Source organism: Hyla sarda, unplaced genomic scaffold (assembly GCF_029499605.1).
Source record: "Hyla sarda isolate aHylSar1 unplaced genomic scaffold, aHylSar1.hap1 scaffold_183, whole genome shotgun sequence".
Lineage (NCBI taxonomy): Eukaryota > Metazoa > Chordata > Amphibia > Anura > Hylidae > Hyla > Hyla sarda.
Window position 1 is genome coordinate 245,387 of NW_026608477.1, and position 20,963 is coordinate 266,349.

Sequence of the window (20,963 nt, forward strand, 5' to 3'; positions counted from 1 at the left end):
GGGAGTACAGTGTATGTCAGGATTGTATTCAGGGGGCAAAGTATATGGCAGTATTACATTCAGAGGATACAGTGTATGGCAGTATTATATTCAGGTTCCCAGTGTGTGTCAGTATTATATATAGGTGCATAGTGTGTAGTAGTATTATATTCAAGGGTAGAATGTGTGGCAGTATTATATAGAGGGGTATTGTGTTTAGCAGTAACATATGTAAGGGTATTGTGTGTATATTCAGGGGGTATAGTGTGTTGCAGTGTAATATTCAGGTAGTACAGTATGTGTCATGATTATATTCCGGGGCAAAGTATATGGCAGTATTATACTCAGGAGTACAGTGTGTGGCAATATTATATTCAGAGGGTACATTGTGTGGCAGTATTATATTCAGGTGCAGTGTGTGGCCGTATTATATTCAGAAGGTACAGTGTGTGGCAGTATTGTATTCTGGTGCAGTGTGTGGCAGTATTATATTCAGAGGCTACCGTGTGTGGCAGTATTATATTCAGGTGCAGTGTGTGGCCGCATTATATTCAGTTGCAGTGTGTGGCAGTATTATATTCAGAGGGTGCAGTATGTGGCAGTATTATATTCAGGTGCGGTGAGTGGCAGCATTATATTCAGAGGGTACAATGTGTAGCAGTATTATATTCAGAGGATACAGTATGTGGCAGTATTATATTCAGGTGCAGTGAGTGGCAGTATTATACTCAGGAGTACAGTGCATGGCAGTATTATATTCAGGTGCAGTGTGTGGCAGTATTATATTCAGAGGGTACAATGTGTGGCAGTATTATATTCAGGTGCAATATGTGGCAGTATTATATTTAGAGGATGCAGTGTGTGGCAGTATTATACTCAGCTGCCATGTGTGGCAGTATTATATTTAGAGTACAGTGTGTGGCAGTATTGTATTCAGGTGCAGTGTGTGGCAGTACTATATTCAAAGGGTACAGTGTGTGGCAGTGTTATATTCAGGTACAGTATGTGGCATTATTATATTCAGAGGGTACAATGTGTAGCAGTATTATATTCAGAGGGTGCAGTATAAGGCAGTATTACATTCAGGTACAGTGTGTGGCAGTATTATATTCAGAGGGTACAGTGTGTGGCAGTATTATATTCAGGTACAGTGTGTGGCAGAATTATATTTAGAGTGGACAATGTGTGGCAGTATTATATTCAGCTGCAGTATGTGGCAGTATTATGTTCAGAGGGTACAGTGTGTGGCAGTATTAAATTCAGAGGGTACAGTGTGTGGCAGTATTATATTCAGGTGCAGTGTGTGCCAGTATTATATTCAAAGGGTACAATGTGTAGCAGTATTATATTCAGAGGGTACAGTGAAAGGCAGTATTATATTCAGGTACAGTGTTTGGCAGTATTATATTCAGAGGGTACAGTGTGTGGCAGTATCATATTTAGAGGGTACAGTGTGTGGTAGTATTATATTCAGAGGGTACAGTGTGTGGCAGCATTATATTCAGGTGCAGTGTGTGGCAGTATTATATTCAGTGGGTACAGTGTGTGGCAGTATTATATTCAGGTACAGTGTGTGGCTGTATTATATGCAGAGGGTACAGCGTGTGGTAGTATTATATTCAGGTACAGTGTGTGACAGTATTATATTAAGAGGGTACAGCATATGGTAGTATTATATTTAGAGGGTACAGTGTGGGGCAGTATTATATTCAGTGAGTACAGTGTGTGGCAGTATTATATTCAAGTACAGTGTGTGACAGTATTATATTCAGAGGGTACAGCATGTGGTAGTATTATATTTAGAGGGCACAGTGTGTGGCAGTATTATTTTCAGCTGCCGTGTGTGGTGTTATTATATTCAGGTGCAGTGTGTGGTATTATTATATTCAGGTGCAGTGTGTGGTAGTATTATATTCAGAGGGTATAGTGTGTGGCAGTATTATATTCAGAGGGTGCAGTATGTGGCAGTATTATATTCAGGTGCGGTGAGTGGCAGCATTATATTCAGAGGGTACAATGTGTAGCAGTATTATATTCAGAGGATACAGTATGTGGCAGTATTATATTCAGGTGCAGTGAGTGGCAGTATTATACTCAGGAGTACAGTGCATGGCAGTATTATATTCAGGTGCAGTGTGTGGCAGTATTATATTCAGAGGGTACAATGTGTGGCAGTATTATATTCAGGTGCAATATGTGGCAGTATTATATTTAGAGGATGCAGTGTGTGGCAGTATTATACTCAGCTGCCATGTGTGGCAGTATTATATTTAGAGTACATTGTGTGGCAGTATTGTATTCAGGTGCAGTGTGTGGCAGTACTATATTCAAAGGGTACAGTGTGTGGCAGTGTTATATTCAGGTACAGTATGTGGCATTATTATATTCAGAGGGTACAATGTGTAGCAGTATTATATTCAGAGGGTGCAGTATAAGGCAGTATTACATTCAGGTACAGTGTGTGGCAGTATTATATTCAGAGGGTACAGTGTGTGGCAGTATTATATTCAGGTACAGTGTGTGGCAGAATTATATTTAGAGTGGACAATGTGTGGCAGTATTATATTCAGCTGCAGTATGTGGCAGTATTATGTTCAGAGGGTACAGTGTGTGGCAGTATTAAATTCAGAGGGTACAGTGTGTGGCAGTATTATATTCAGGTGCAGTGTGTGCCAGTATTATATTCAAAGGGTACAATGTGTAGCAGTATTATATTCAGAGGGTACAGTAAAAGGCAGTATTATATTCAGGTACAGTGTTTGGCAGTATTATATTCAGAGGGTACAGTGTGTGGCAGTATCATATTTAGAGGGTACAGTGTGTGGTAGTATTATATTCAGAGGGTACAGTGTGTGGCAGCATTATATTCAGGTGCAGTGTGTGGCAGTATTATATTCAGTGGGTACAGTGTGTGGCAGTATTATATTCAGGTACAGTGTGTGGCTGTATTATATGCAGAGGGTACAGCGTGTGGTAGTATTATATTCAGGTACAGTGTGTGACAGTATTATATTAAGAGGGTACAGCATATGGTAGTATTATATTTAGAGGGTACAGTGTGGGGCAGTATTATATTCAGTGAGTACAGTGTGTGGCAGTATTATATTCAAGTACAGTGTGTGACAGTATTATATTCAGAGGGTACAGCATGTGGTAGTATTATATTTAGAGGGCACAGTGTGTGGCAGTATTATTTTCAGCTGCCGTGTGTGGTGTTATTATATTCAGGTGCAGTGTGTGGTATTATTATATTCAGGTGCAGTGTGTGGTAGTATTATATTCAGAGGGTATAGTGTGTGGCAGTATTATATTCAGAGGGTACATTGTGTGGTAGTATTATATTCAGAGGGTACATTGTGTGGCAGTATTATATTCAGAGGGTACATTGTGTGGTAGTATTATATTCAGGTGCAGTGTATGGCAGTATTATATTCAGAGGGTACACTGTGTGGCAGTATTATATTCAGAGGGTACATTGTGTGGCAGTATTATATTCAGGTGCAGTGTGTGGTAGTATTATATTCAGGTGCAGTATTATATTCAGGTGCAGTGTGTGGTAGTATTATATTCAGGTGTAGTATTATATTCAGGTGCAGTGTGTGGTAGTATTATATTCAGGTGCAGTGTATGGCAGTATTATATTCAGAGGGTACAGTGTGTGGTAGTATTATATTCAGGTGCAGTGTATGGAGGTATTATATTCAGGTACAGTGTATGGCAGTATTATATTCAGAGGGTACAGTGTGTGGCAGTATTATATTCAGGTGCAGTATGTGGCAGTATTATATTCAGAGGAAATGTGGTGCTCCATCCTGCCACATTACACATACTAATCTGTACTCCACCTCTGATCATGTGCGGTGTTCAGGATCTGTCTGGTTTTTCGAAAGAAATTGAAATGAAACGTTGAAGATAAAAGCGGAACAAATATCTGGTTTATTAATAACAATATCACAATTTTTTTAAAGAAAAACAAACAAAATTAAGAGAAGCCACTGATATAGAGGGGCCCAGGAATGGGGTCTCCAGAGAACGGCACATTGTGGGGGGGTCACGTCACTCACAGCAGGACCAGAGAGAATTGGGGGAGACGATACTTTGTTATTAAAGGGGTACTCCACCCCTGGACATCTTATCCCCTATCCAAAATGATAGGGGATAAGATGTCTAATCGCAGACGCTAGGGACCCCTGCGATCTCCGTGCTGCACCCAGCATTCATTTAGAGCGTGGGGTTCGGCGCCAGAGGCTCGTAACGTCACGGCCACACCCCCTCAATGCAAGTCTATGGGAGGAGGCGTGGCTGCTGTCACACTCCCTCCCATAGACTTGCATTGAGGGGGCGGGGTGTGACGTCATGAGGGGCGGGGGTGCTGCAGAAGAGATTGCAGGGGTCCCCAACGGCAGGACCCCCAGGATAAGATGTCCAGGGACGGAGTACCCCTTTAAGTGACAAAAAATACCATAGGGGGCCCAGGGTGGCTTTACTGGCTGTACAGGCTGAGGACCGCACTATACAGCACCTCATATGTTCGCTCCCTGGACCACTAGGACCTCCCATTTTAGTGAACGGGGCTAAGGACCAGCCTGGTTGTATTTAGGGTTGGAGTCCAACCAACCAAACATGAATGTTCTATATGAAGGACGGGCCATCAGCGCTTGAGTGAGATCTTGAGGAAATCCTCCAGACAACCTTGAATGGTTTCTTCTCGGCCAACTCTCTTCCTGCCGAACCTGTGGGAAATGAGAAATCATTACGAGTCTCCTACTATAAGTGCACTGAAGGATCACCAGACATTGTGGACCTCCTACGATCCTTCTTCCTAATGATGGTTCCTGCCCTAAGTGGCTGCAGAAGGTTGTTAAAAAAAAATAGGAAATCAGCTGCCCCACCTCCCCCGCCTGTAGATTTAGGTATAACCCTTTGCCTGTTTGCCTGGTACTTGTTGTTCTTCTCCAGGCCCAGGACCATTGGTGATCTTCTGACTCTAGTCAGGAATTCAGCCATCTCTATCCCCCTCCCACTATATGGGAGGTCTTATACTCAAAAAAAGAGTTGGCTGAATTCCTGGCTAGAGTGTACGGACCAGAAAGGATGTATCGTGAAAATAGAGAAGAATGAGGGAAAACTGGGAAAGTTTTCCTCCATTTTAATGATTTTGTGGTTATTAGAAGCTTAACCTCCACTGATCAGCTGGTTATTCCCTGTGATAAGGGGATCATTTCTGATCTTGGGATAACGCTCTTTAAATGTGACTGGGCTGTAATACCTCCCACAACCATATCCAATAGGGGCACTATGTAAAGAAACAGATACAGATGGTTTTTCCAGTCCTATAAACCCTTTAGGACTTTGTAATACTACATCAGTATATATGACTGCCCCCAGTACTATACTACATCAGTATATATGACCTCCCCCAGTACTATACTACATCAGTATATATGACCGCCCCCAGTACTATACATCAGTATATATGACCGCCCCCAGTACTTACCATATAGTAAGATGAGATTCAGCTGCTTATTGTAGTTACCTTAAAGAAATAGCAGATATTTTAGTCAGACTGTAATGTTATGTACAATACATTGGTTACGTGTTCTGACCCAGTTCCCAAGAACACTATGGCGGCTATAATTCTTAGAGGGAAGATGTCTGGAATAACCAGGACTCTTCCTAGAGCTGCGGCCCCACCACAATAAGGACTCGTTCACACCCGCGCTGGACTCCCTTCTGTTCAGGTTCCATTTGGCGCCAAACATAGAAACTGAATCGACCATTTTAACAATGGACACCACCTGATCCCGGTGCATCTTATTGACTTTAAGGGGTACTCTGCTGCCACATTGTTTAGAACATTTTGTTCTGAATGCTTGGAGTGGGTGGCAGGGATAGTGACGTCATGTCCATACCCCCTCGTGACATCACACCACACTCCCTCAATGCAAGTATATGGGAGGGGGCGTGGTGACTGCCACGCCCCCTCCCATAGACTTGCATTGAGGGGGCGTGGTCGTGACGTCACGAGGGGGTGTGTGGTCGTGACCTCACAACCCCCGTCTCCAGCACCCAGCGTTCTAAACAAACGCTGGGTGCTGCACAGAGATTTCGGGGTTCCCCATGATCAGACATCTTTTCCCCTATCCTTTGAATAGGGGATAAGATGTCTAGGGGCGGAGTACCCCTTTAACCCCTTTGGGGCGGAGGGTTTTTCAGTTTTTGCACTTTCACTTTTTCCTCCTTACCTCCTTATAGAAAGGGAGTGGGTGAAGGTCATACAGGTACGCCCTCTGTCCCCAACAAGTTAAATGGGATCTCTCAGGTTCCGGGTATTTTGGCACACTCCCTCAATGCAAGTATATGGGAGGGGGCGTGGTGACTGCCACGCCCTTTCTTATAGACTTGCATTGAGGGGGCGTGGCCGTGATGTTATGAGGGGGTGTGGTCGTGACCTCACAACCCCCGTCGCATGCACCCAGCGTTCTAAACAAACGCTGGGTGCTGCACAGAGATTTTGGGGTTCCCCGTGATCAGACATCTTATCCCCTATCCTTTGGATAGGGGATAACATGTTTAGGGGCGGAGTACCCCTTTAACCCCTTGGGGATGTTTTTTTTTTTCCATTTTTGCACTTTCGCTTTTTCCTCCTTACCTCCTTATAGAAAGGGAGTGGGTGAAGGGCGTACAGGTACGCCCTCTGTCCCCAACAGGATCTGTCAGGTGCCGGGTATTTTGGCAGTATGAACTTAGTCTATGTAATTGGGGGAGAACGGACTTGGTGAGAGAAGAAACCAAGAACCCAATGGTCAGTCTGGCCGAGCGCCAAAGATCCTGTGTGCAGATGGAAGGTCCAGAATCATCACTGCAGCCTCCACAATCTGGGCTTTATGGAAGAAAGAAGCCTCCTCAGTAATAACATGGAAGACGCCTGGAGATCACAGAAGAGCATCTACAGGATCAGACTGTGAGGAAGAAGATTCTCTGGTCTGAGGAAACCAGGATTGAACTTATTGGCCTCTAGGCGTTATGTCTGGAGGAAACAGTGTCTCAGACTACTAGGCTCTCATGAATAGACCTTGTGGAAGTATAAGAAGCATTGTAAACTTCACATGTGATCTACATTGTTCCTCACCGTGCTGTTGGTGTCCGCGCTCTTTATGAAACGTTTCTTGATCAGATCCATCACCTACAGAGCAAAAACAAACAAACACAAGAATAAAAAAAAGCAATGATGATGCCTACAGTGATTACTACACCACTTTGACTTTAACCCTGGCCACTATACCCACAGGAGTCTAGTGGGAGGGAGATAGAGTTGGCTGAATTCCCAGCTAGAGTGTTCAGGAGAAACAAGAAGTCCATAACAAGATGTACACCAGACAGGAAGTAAGAAAATGAAGACAACAGAGAAGACAGTTTGCATCAAGAGCAAAGAAAAGAAAGACAGTTTAAAATGATAAAAAATAAAAAATAAAACATTTGAGCTATTTTTCTGGCTTAGTAGATTTATTATATTTCTTTTTTATTTGTGTAACTTTTTTTTTTAAAGAAAAGCTTACATTTAAAGGGGTAGTCTGCCCATAGACATCTTATCCCCTATCTAACGGAGGTTGGCTTCTGGGATCCCCCCACGATCATAGCCGCTCGAAGCCGGATTACTGAACATAAATGTTCAGAACGCCGGGGTGCCAGAGATCGTGAAGGGTCCCAGCAGTCGGACATCTTATCTCCTATCCTTCCAGGTTGTTACGGTTTCTCTACTCACCTTTTTATCCATGAGACATGCAAAAAGCAGAATGAAGAAGCCCTAAAGGATTAAGTTATAAAAGAATATAAGAAGAAGAATATAATAATAAAACACCTAATTTAGTGTCCTAGTACAACACTTCACAACACATAACCCAACACTGCCCATCACCCTGAGCACACCATCATACCCAACACTGCCCATCACCCTGAGCACATCATCACACCCAACACTGTCCATCACCCTGACCACATCACACCCAACACTGTCCATCACCCTGAGCACATCATCACACCCAACACTGCCCATCACCCTGAGCACATCATCACACCCAACACTGCCCGTCACCCTGAGCACACCATCACACCCAACACTGTCCATCACCCTGAGCACATCATCACACCCAACACTGCCCATCACCCTGAGCACACCATCACACCCAACACTGCCCGTCACCCTGAGCACACCATCACACCCAACACTGCCCGTCACCCTGAGCACACCATCACACCCAACACTGCCCATCACCCTGAGCACACCATCATAACCCAACACTGCCCATCACCATGAGCACACCATCACACCCAACACTGCCCATCACCCTGAGCATGCATCATACCCAACACTGCCCGTCACCCTGAGCACACCATCACACCCAACACTGCCCATCACCCTGAGCACACCATCATAACCCAACACTGCCCATCACCCTGAGCACACCATCATAACCCAACACTGCCCATCACCCTGAGCACACCATCACACCCAACACTGCCCATCACCCTGAGCACACCATCACACCCAACACTGCCCATCACCCTGAGCATGCATCATACCCAACACTGCTCATCACCCTGAGCACACCATCACACCCAACACTGCTCATCACCCTGAGCACACCATCACACCCAACACTGCCCGTCACCCTGAGCACACCATCACACCCAACACTGCCCATCACCCTGAGCACACCATCACACCCAACACTGCCCGTCACTCTGAGCACATCATCACACCCAACACTATCCATCATCCTGAGCACACAATTACACCCAACACTGTCCATCATCCTGAGCACATCATCACACCCAACACTGCCCATCACCCTGAGCACACCATCACACCCAACACTGCCCATCATCCTGAGCACACCATCACACCCAACACTGTCCATCATCCTGAGCACACCATCACACCCATCACCCTGAGCACACCATCATACCCAACATTGCCCATCACCCTGAGCACATAATCACACCCAACACTGCCCACCACCCTGAGCACATCATCACACCCAACACTGTCCATCACCCTGAGCACAGCATCATACCCAACATTGCCCATTACCCTGAGCACATCATCACACCCAACACTGCCCACCACCCTGAGCACACCATCATAACCCAACACTGCCCATCACCCTGAGCACATCATCACACCCAACACTGTCCATCATCCTGAGCACACCATCATACCCAACATTGCCCATCACCCTGTGCATACAATCACACCCAATACTGCCCATCACCCTGAGCACATCATCACACCCAACACTGCCCATCACCCTGAGCACATCATCACACCCAACACTGCCCATCACCCTGAGCACAACATCATAACCCAACACTGCCCATAGCCCTGAGCACACCATCACACCCAACACTGCCCATCACCCTAAGCATCCCATCATAACCCAACACTGCCCATAGCCCTGAGCACACCATCACACCCAACACTGCCCATCACCCTAAGCATCCCATCATACCAAACACTGCCCATCACCCTGAGCCCACCATCACACCCAACACTGCCCACCACCCTGAGCACACCATCACACCCAACACTGCCCACCACCCTGAGCACACCATCATAACCCACACTGCCAATTACCCAGAGCACACCATCACACCCAACTGTCCATCACCCTGATCACACCATCATACCCAACATTGCCCATCACCCTGTGCATACAATCACACCCAATACTGCCCATCACCCTGAGCACATCATCACACCCAACACTGCCCATCACCCTGAGCACATCATCACACCCAACACTGCCCATCACCCTGAGAACAACATCATAACCCAACACTGCCCATAGCCCTGAGCACACCATCACACCCAACACTGCCCATCACCCTAAGCATCCCATCATACCAAACACTGCCCATCACCCTGAGCCCACCATCACACCCAACACTGCCCACCACCCTGAGCACACCATCACACCCAACACTGCCCACCACCCTGAGCACACCATCATAACCCACACTGCCAATTACCCAGAGCACACCATCACACCCAACACTGCCCATCACCCTGAGCACACCATCACACCCAACACTGCCCATCACCCTGAGCACACCATCACACCCAACACTGCCCACCACCCTGAGTACACCATCACACCCAACACTGCCCACCACCCTGAGCATACTATCATGCCCAACACTGCCCATCACCCTGAGTACACCATCATAACCCAACACTGTCTATCACCCTGAGCACACCATCATAACCCAACACTGTCCATCAGCCTGAGCACACCATCACACCCAACACCGCCCACTACCCTGAGCACACCATCACACGCAACACTGCCCACCACCCTGAGCACACCATCATAACCCAACACTGCCCATCACCCTGAGCACACCATCACACCCAACACCGCCCACTACCCTGAGCACACCATCATAACCCAACACTGTCCATCACCCTGAGCACACCATCACACCCAACACTTCCCATCAACCTGAGCACACCATCACACCCAACACTGCCCATCACCCTGAGCACACCATCACACCCAACACTGCCCATCACCCTGAGCACACCATCACACCCAACACCGCCCACTACCCTGAGCACACCATCATAACCCAAAACTGTCCATCACCCTGAGCACACCATCACACCCAACACTTCCCATCAACCTGAGCACACCATCACACCCAACACTGCTCATCACCCTGAGCACACCATCAAACCCAACACTGCCCATCACCCTGAGCACACCATCATAACCCAACACTGTCCATCACCCTAAGCACACCATCACACCCAACACTGCCCATCACCCTGAACATACCATGTCACCCAACACTGCCCATCACCCTGTGCACACCATCATAACCTAACACTGTCCATCACCCTGAGCCCACCATCACACCCAACACTGCCCATCACCCTGAGCATACATCATACCCAACACTGCCCATCACCCTGAGCACACCATCACACCCAACACTGCCCATCACCCTGAGCATGCATCATACCCAACACTGTCCATCACCCTGAGCATACATCATACCCAACACTGCCCATCACCCTGTGCACACCATCATAACCGAACACTGTCCATCAAGCTGAGCATATCATCACACCAAACACTGCCCACCACCCTGAGCACACCATCATAACCCAACACTGTCCATCACCCTAAGCACACCATCACACCCAACACTGCCCATCACCCTGAACATACCATGTCACCCAACACTGCACATCACCCTGTGCACACCATCATACCCAACACTGTCCATCACCCTGAGCCCACCATCACACCCAACACTGCCCATCACCCTGAGCATACATCATACCCAACACTGCCCATCACCCTGTGCACACCATCATAACCGAACACTGTCCATTAGCCTGAGCACATCATCACACCAAACACTGCCCACCACCCTGAGCACACCATCATAACCCAACACTGCCCATCACCCTGACCACACCATCACACCCAACACTGCCCACCACCCTGAGCACACCATCACACCCAACACTGTCCACCACCCTGAGCACACCATCACACCCAACACTGCCCACCACCCTGAGAACATCATCACACCCAACACTGCCCACCACCCTGAGCACATCATCACACCCAACACTGCCCATCACCCTGAGCACACCATCACACCCAACACTGTCCATCATCCTGAGCACACCATCACAACCAACACTGCTCAACACCCTGAGCACTCCACAGTGAATACTTATGCAAGGGACTGTATAGGCTCATCATTTATGTCAACAGGAACCTTTCTCTGTATAATATCAGTAGATACATGTGTAGTGTCCCAGCACCAGAGGCTGTCCTGTGGGCACGGATCTCCGAGGGCCGACCTGAGACACAGGCGTTGGGCCTACTTAGAGACTGGTTGTCATATTTAATATATGTTTGAGCACTTTATCAAATGTTCATTATATTTCTTATATGTACTGTGTTATGTTATTTATAAGAGCAGAGGAATAGTGTAAACCAATGTGACCCTGCCTGCCCAATAGGAACCCCTAAATTCTTAGCTATATAGTGTAGTGGGGGAGGAGTTGCCCCAGTTCAGTGCTAGTCATTGTTGAGAGCTGAGTACCGTGTGGTAAAGAAGTGAAGTTGTGTGTAGAGAAGCTCATTCTGCAAGGATCCCCCGTACAGTGGAAAGTCAAGCCCTGCCGGAGAAAGTCACAGGACCATGTCAGAACCCTAGCGACCTGTATAATCTTCAGTTTCCATACTCCATACTGTCTGCGTGTCATAACATCTGCATCCAGCTCAGTAAAGACAGTTATCCATAACCTGATGTCGGTGTGTTTCTTTACTCCCCGTGTCTGGCCCAGGAGAAGCTGTCTCCAACATCGGACCGTGTATAGGCTAACGGTGCCCTGGCATCACACAGTGATCAGGTATTCCTTATACCCCCGTGTATAATTTTTTGGACACACATTTCGCAGACACGTTACCTGGAGAGGGTTGAGCAAACAAAACAAGTATTGTAAAGAGAGATCTTTGTTGCCTGCAAATATGGGAATCCCGATTGCCCAGGTCAACCCAAACTGGGGCACACAGAAGAGTACAGCTTTAGCCAATTTCTTCACCACCTCCTCATCTTCACTCTTCCCTTCGGAGATTGATGGTCTGAGAAGCTTCTGGATCACCAGGATGAGAATGAGAAAATTTAGGACCATAATTATTATGACTGGGACAGTAAATGCCATCAAGGCCCCAGATCGTCTATCCAGCCAACAGGTCTCGTCCATCTTGTAATGATGCGGAAAGTACACCAAGAAGGTCCCCAAGGCTATGGCCAAAGGGCAGACATATCCCAGTACAATGGAGAGGACCAGGAATTCTGTCTTTGTCACATGGTGGAAAACAAAAACTAATCGACAGACCAAAAATGTTCCCTGCACCAAGGTCCAGCAGAAGAAACCCAACAGGGAGAGATGGGAGCAGAAGGTGAGGGCCACACAGAGGGTCTCCTGGGTGTCCTGCTTAATGAAGTCAGAGGCCAAAAATGAGACGTTAAAAATGAATAGGAAAGCGGATATGTGAAGGATGGACACGTGTCTGTAAACCGCCACGTCCTTCCTGGACCTCCTCAGAAGAATGACTTGTATGGAGATACAAAGGAGAAGAGACACAATGGAGAGGACAAGGCCGACCTCCGTGATGTAGCTCAATATGGTGTCATTAAGGTCGTCACCTGGGATGGAGCCGGACATCAAGACCGCAAAAGAGGTCAGGTGATCACAGATACATTGGGTCATCCCATCGGTGACTTGGGTTTGACAACCCTTTGATGACCACATGTTTAGGGTGAAATCCCAGAAGACACATACAGCAGTCCGGTCACAGTCACTGGTCCCACACGTGAAGATCATCTTTATATTGGCCACGTGATTACTCTCACTATTAAGCATCATAACCTTTGTTTGTATCTCACTGGCCAAGTAATAGGAGTAACCCGTCTTCCCGCCGTTGTCATACTGACTGCTAAATGTTCCGTTCTGGGGTTTATAAGTCATGGAGAATATGGTGACATCACAGTCTGAGGTGTAGTCTCCGGGCAGAGATATGGTGGTGTTGGTGACATCAAGGTGCATAATCTGATTACCTTCTAGAGAGTCACATGAGGTCACGGTGTATTGGAGGGCTAAGTTATTGTAGGAAAAACTGAAGGGTTCGGAAGTGAAGGACATCACCGGGAAGAGATTCTCAAGACACCAGAGAAGCCGAGGACCAAGACTTTCCTTCACACTCAATGATGGATCAGAGGACATGTCACTTATCAGCTGGTCGGCAATGCCGAGAACTTTCTACAAGAGAGAAAAATAACAAAGTCAACTTCAGTCTTTGAGATAATGGGGTAGATTTATCAAAACCTGTCCAGAGGAAAAGTTGCTGAGTTGCCCATAGCAACCAATCAGATCCCTTTCCATTTTTGAAAAGGCCTGTGAAACTGAAAGAAGCAATCTGATTGGTTGCTATGGGCCACTCAGCAACTTTTCCTCTGGACAGGTATTGATGAATCTCCCCCAATAACTTTCCAGAAGTGTTTAGATTTTTTAGTTAGATGTTTCTATGGTTATTGAAGTACAATTATGAGTATGTCATACCTTTTTAAAACTTTTATTGATATATCCAAATGTATTTAAAATTTATGCAAAGACTCAATATTTCCATTGTTGACCCTTCAAATCTTTTGCACTTCTTCCTTTCATGCTGGATATTAATCCAATCCGATATGGGCCCCATCCTGACCAGTGACCTCCCATCCTTACCTCATCTTTGAGTGGAGTTTATGAAAATGTAAAGGGGTACTCCACCCCTCTACATCTTATCCTCTATCCAAAGGATAGGGGATAAGATGTCTGATCGCGAGGGTCCTGCCGCTGGGGACGATCTTCCCTGCTGCATCCGGTGCTCGTTTAGAGTGTCAGGTGCAGCGCCGGAGGCTCATGATGTCACGGGCGCACCCTGCTTGTGACGTCACAACCACGCCCCCTCAATGCAAGTCTATGGGAGGGGGCGTGGCAACTGTCACAATCCCTCCCATAGACTTGCATAGAGGGGGCATGGGCGTAAAGAGCCTGCATCGCCAGTCATCCAGCACGGCGAGAAGTTCGCTCCGTGCACCGGATGTCTGGGGTGCTGCAGCCAAGATCGCGAGGGTCTCGACCAAGGCGATCAGACATCATATCCCCTATCCTTTGGATTGAGGATATGATGTTTAGGGGTGGAGTACCCCTTTAAGAATTATTTTTATTTTTTTGTCTTTCCGCGCCAGTGCAGAGCTCAGGGATGTGTTCAGCACCAGTGCAGAGCTCAGGGATGTGTTCAGCACCAGTGCAGAGCTCAGGGATGTGTTCAGCCCCAGTGCAGAGCTCAGGGATGTGTTCAGCACCAGTGCAGAGCTCAGGGATGCGTTCAGCGCCAGTGCAGAGCTCAGGGATGTGTTAAGCACCAATGCAGAGCTCAGGGATGCGTTCAGCGCCAGTGCAGAGCTCAGGGATGTGTTCAGCACCAGTGCAGAGCTCAGGGATGTGTTCAGCACCAGTGCAGAGCTCAGGGATGTGTGTGTGTGGGGGGGGGGGGGGGAGCACCCCTCTGCCTGCAACAAGAAATTTAGACAACCAGCATCCGAACCAATCGCTCAGCCAGCAGTATGAGGAGGAGGTTTGTTACAGTGTGTCACTCCAGGAGTAAGGTGGGGCGTGTCAAAGGGCGGGCTATGGGCGGAGTCAAGGGGCGGAAATATTAGCTTCTGCCTAGGGTGGCAAAAATCCTTGCACCAGCCCTGGAACTACAGAAGATTTAAACAAGAAGAAGAACGATCAACACTGGGAATATTAAGTATTTGCCTAAACCTGATGTACTTATTATATCTGACAAACCTGTTCTATCAATAGGGGGCGACAGCGAAGCAGCTTTATATAGAGCCTGAGAGAAAAAAATGCAAAATGTTACTAAATGTATTCAATTGTTTTTTTGGGCCCTATAGACAAATGGGATGGAAAACATCTAACTAGGCCTCGCCTGGGAAGATCCGTCCAAAAAGCAAAACCACCAAACCTCAATAATTTAATAAAGACCTGAGCTCAAATAGTGAAATAATCACTGGATGAATTAGATGGAGGGACTGTAATAATGTCTTACTCACGTTTACTGCATCCACACTGAAATAGAGACTTTCCAGCTCCATATTACTTGTGACGTTCCCTAATATATCCAGAACAAGAGCCACCTGACTGGGATGAAATCCAGCAGAGGTGGTTGTGACGTAACCCCAGAGCGACTGCACTACTCCAAGTCCTCCGCCATTCAGCTGATTCTACATAGAAATGGAGAAACAAATAACTACTATAATACTGCCACCTATGAACAAGAATATAACTACTATAATACTGCTCCTATATACAAGAATATAACTACTATAATACTGCTCCTATATACAAGAATATAACTACCATAATACTGCTCCTTTATACTAGAATATAACTTCTATAATACTGCTCCTATATACAAGAAAATAACTACTATAATACTGCCACCTATGAACAAGAATATAACTACTATAATACTGCTCCTATATACAAGAATATAACTACTATAATACTGCTCCTGTTACGCCTAGCGCTCCGGGTCCCCGCTCCTCCCCGGAGCGCTCACGGCGTCTTTCTCCCTGCAGCGCCCCGGTCAGTCCCGCTGACCGGGAGCGCTGCACTGTCATGGCCGTTGGGGATGCGATTCGCACAGCGGGACGCGCCCGCTCGCGAATCGCATCCCAGGTCACTTACCCGTCCCGGTCCCCTGCTGTCATGTGCTGGCGCGCGCGGCTCCGCTCTCTAGGGCGCGCGCGCGCCAGCTCTCTGAGACTTAAAGGGCCAGTGCACCAATGATTGGTGCCTGGCCCAATTAGCTTAATTGGCTTCCACCTGCTCCCTGCCTTTATCTGACCTCCTCCCATGCACTCCCTGGCCGGATCTTGTTGCCTTGTGCCAGTGAAAGCGTTTAGTGTGTCCAAAGCCTGTGTACCAGAACTTCTGCTATCCATCCTGACTACGAACCTTGCCGCCTGCCCCCGACCTTCTGCTACGTCTGACCTTGCCTCTGCCTAGTCCTTCTGTCCCACGCCTTCTCAGCAGTCAGCGAGGTAGAGCCGTTGCTAGTGGATACGACCTGGTTGCTACTGCCGCAGCAAGACCATCCCGCTTTGCGGCGGGCTCTGGTGAAAACCAGTAGCCTCTTAGAACCGGTCCACTAGCACGGTCCACGCCAATCCCTCGCTGACACAGAGGATCCACTACCTGGAAGCCGAATCGTGACAGCTCCTATATGCAAGAATATAACTACTATAATACTGCTCCTATATACAAGAATATAACTACAATAATACTGCTCCTATATACAAGAATATAACTACTATAATACTGCCACCTATATACAAGAATATAACTACCATAATACTGCTCCTTTATACTAGAATATAACTTCTATAATACTGCCTCCTATACACAGGAATATAACTACTATAATACTGCTCCTATATACAAGAATATAACTACCATAATACTGCTCCTTTATACTAGAATATAACTTCTATAATACTGCCTCCTATACACAGGAATATAACTACTATAATACTGCCTCCTATATACAAGAATATAACTACTATAATACTGCTCCTATATACAAGAATATAACTTCTATAATACTGCCACCTATATACAAGAATATAACTACTATAATACTGTCTCCTATATACAAGAATATAACTACTATAATACTGCTCCTATGAACAAGAATATAACTACAATAATACTGCTCCTATATACAAGAATATAACTTCTATAATACTGCTCCTATATACAAGAATATAACTACAATAATACTTCTCCTATATACAAGAATATAACTACTATAATACTGCTCCTATATACAAGAATATAACTTCTATAATACTGCTCCTATATACAAGAATATAACTACAATAATACTGCCTCCTATATACAAGAATATGAATACTATAATACTGCTCCTATATACAAGAATATAACTACTATAATACTGCTCCTATAAACAAGAATATAATTACTATAATACTGCTCCTATATACAAGAATATAACTACTATAATACTGCTCCTATATACAAAAATATAACTACTATAATACTGCTCCTATAAACAAGAATATAACTACTATAATACTGCTCCTATATACATGAATATAACTACTATAATACTGCTCCTATATACAAGAATATAACTACTATAAAACTGCTCCTATATACAAGAATATAACTACTATAATACTGCCCCTATATACAAGAATATAACTACTATAATACTGCTCCTATATACAAGAATATAACTACTATAATACTGCCCCCTATATACAAGAATATAACTACTATAATACTGCTCCTATATACAACAATATATCTACAATAATACTGCTCCTATATACAAGAATATAACTACTATAATACTGCTCCTATATACAAGAATATATCTACTATAATACCTCTCCTATGTACAAGATAATGACGCCAGTAATGTTGCCCATTATGGACACAATTTATAAATCTGAACATTATACGATAGATGTTCAAAAAGTTTCCCTACTTTGATGTTTTCATTGGAGAACGTTTGGCGGTGGATTCATCTTTGGTTGAAATCTTTTTGAACGTCCTTGTATATTTGAAATGTTACATAAAAAATACGTTGTAGCTCACATAACAACCGAAAACAACCAATCACAGCTCGGCTCATTAAACCAGAGCTCGTTAGGATATAAAAGTGAGCTGTGATTGGTTGTTACGGATTGATAGATCTGGAGGGATATGTGGCGGTATTAGGGATCGGTACGTACCTGAGACGCCTGCTCCGCCCACAGCTTCAGGATGCCGGTGCTCACAGATGTCATGGCGCTGTCTGTGTCAGACACGAGGAACCACTATTAGTTTATACACAAAATATGGTGCAACTAAAGCTAAAGACTGACGACCTATAGATGGCAGCGTAGAGTCCGCCCCTTGTACTTTACATATAGGACATTTGTGTCTTACTCTACAGTTGGATAAATATACAATGTATTCAGAAAGTCTTCAGACCCTTTTCCCATAATGACAGTGAATACTTTTAGAAATTTTTAGAAATGTATTGAAAATTAAAAACTAAAATTTGGCATGGACATAAGTATTCAGACCCCCCCCCCCCCCCAATGACACGTGATATTTATCTCTAACTCTTCCCCTTTCTCCTTATCATTGTTGAGATGTTTCTCCTGATCAGAGTCACCTGTGGTAAATTCATCTGATTGGACAAGACACAGCCCTGTCTATATATCAGAGCAAACACCAAGCAATGAGGAGGAAAGAACTGCCTGTAGAGATCAGACACAGCCCTGTGAATATAAGATCTCACAGCTGACCATGTATATCAGAGTAAACACCAAGCCATAAGACAAAGCAGGCATAGGACGGGGCAGACATAGGACGGGGCAGACATAGGACGGGGCAGACATAGGACGGGGCAGACATAGGACGGGGCAGACATAGGACGGGGCAGACATAGGACAGGGCAGACATAAGATGGGGTAGACATAAAAAGTTGTAGACCTCAGACGGGGCAGACATAAGATGGTGCAGATATAAGATGCGGGCAGACATAAGACGGGGCAGACATAAAATGGGGCAGACATAAGACGAGGCAGACATATGACGGGGCAGACATAAGACGGGACAGACATAAAATGGGGCAGACATAAGACGGGGCAGACAAAAAAAGGGGCAGGCAAAAGACGGGGCAGACATAAAAAGGTGTAGACTTAAGACGGGGCAGACAAGAGGGTGCAGATATAAGATAGTGGCAGACATAAGATGGTGCAGACATAAGATGGTGCAGACATAAGACAGTGCAGACATAAAACAGTGCAGAAATAAAACAGTGCAGACATAAGACGGTGCAGACATAAGATGGTGCAGACATAAGACGGTGCAGACATAAAACAGTGCAGAAATAAAACAGTGCAGACATAAGACGGTGCAGACATGAGACAGGGCAGACATGAGACAGGGCAGACATGAGACAGGGCAAACATGAGACAGGGCAGACACAAGACAGGGCAGACACAAGACAGGGCAGACACAAGACAGGGCAGACACAAGACGGTGCAGACATAAGACGAGGCAGACACAGGACGTGGCAGACATAGGACGTGGCAGACCTAAGATGGGGCAGACATAAAAAGTTGTAGACCTAAGATGGGCCAGACATAAAATGGTGCATATATAAGATGGGGGCAGACATAAGAGGGTGCAGACATAAAACGGGACAGACATAAGATGAGGCAGACATAGGACGGGGCAGACACAGGATGGGGCAGTCATAAGACGGGGCAGACATAAAACAGGGCAGACATAAGACGGTGCAGACATAAAACAGTGCAATCATAAGACGGTGCAGACATAGGAAAGGGCAGACATAAGACAGGGCAGACATAAGACAGGGCATACATAAAATGGTGTAGACATGAGACGGGGCAGACATGAGACATGAGACAGGGCAGACATGAGACAGGGCAGACATGAGACAGGGCAGACATGAGACAGGGCAGACATAAGAAGGGGTAGACATAAGACGGTGCACTCAGTTCTCAAACATTTAGCAATATGGAAATATTTAAGGAGATAAATACAGACATAAGACAGGGCAGACATAAGACGGGGCAGACATAAAACAGGGCAGACATAAGACGGTGCAGACATAAAACAGTGCAATCATAAGACGGTGCAGACATAGGAAAGGGCAGACATAAGACGGGGCATACATAAAATGGTGTAGACATGAGACGGGGCAGACATGAGACATGAGACAGGGCAGACATGAGACAGGGCAGACATGAGAAAGGGCAGACATGAGACAGGGCAGACATGAGACAGGGCAGACATAAGAAGGGGTAGACATAAGAAGGGGCAGACATAAGACGGTGCACTCAGTTCTCAAACATTTAGCAATATGGAAATATTTAAGGAGATAATTACAGACATAAGACAGGGCAGACATAAAACGGGTCAGACATAAAACAGTGCAGACATAAAATGGTGAAGACATAAAACAGTGCAGACATAAAACGGGGCAGACATAAAACGGGGCAGACAAAAAACGGGGCAGACAAAAAACGGGGCAGACATGAGACGGGGCAGACATAAGACGTTGCAGACATGAGACAGGGCAGACATAAGACAGTGCAGACATGAGACAGGGCAGACATAAGATGGGTCAGACATAAGACGTGTCAGACATAAGACGTGTCAGACATAAGACGGGGCAAACATGAGACAGGGCCGACATAAGACAGGGCCGACATAAGACAGGGCAGACATAAGACAGGGCAGACATAAGACAGGGCAGACATAAGATGGGTCAGACATAAGACAGGTGCAG

The 20,963-nt window shown here is 45.9% G+C and overlaps 1 protein-coding gene across 1 annotated transcript; it reads right to left on the reverse strand.

The window, feature by feature from the left end:
* Positions 1–3,916: 3,916 nt before the first annotated feature.
* LOC130314542 (adhesion G-protein coupled receptor F3-like) lies at positions 3,917–18,441 on the reverse strand. The gene is made up of 7 exons (XM_056552732.1): positions 18,388–18,441; positions 15,676–15,846; positions 12,476–13,831; positions 7,745–7,786; positions 7,112–7,165; positions 5,477–5,515; positions 3,917–4,712 (listed from the first exon to the last, which is right to left on the reverse strand). Exons 1-6 carry the CDS (start codon positions 18,439–18,441, stop codon positions 5,495–5,497), a joined length of 1,698 nt encoding a protein of 565 aa, XP_056408707.1. The 3' UTR covers positions 3,917–4,712; positions 5,477–5,494.
* Between the last annotated feature and the right edge of the window lie 2,522 nt (positions 18,442–20,963).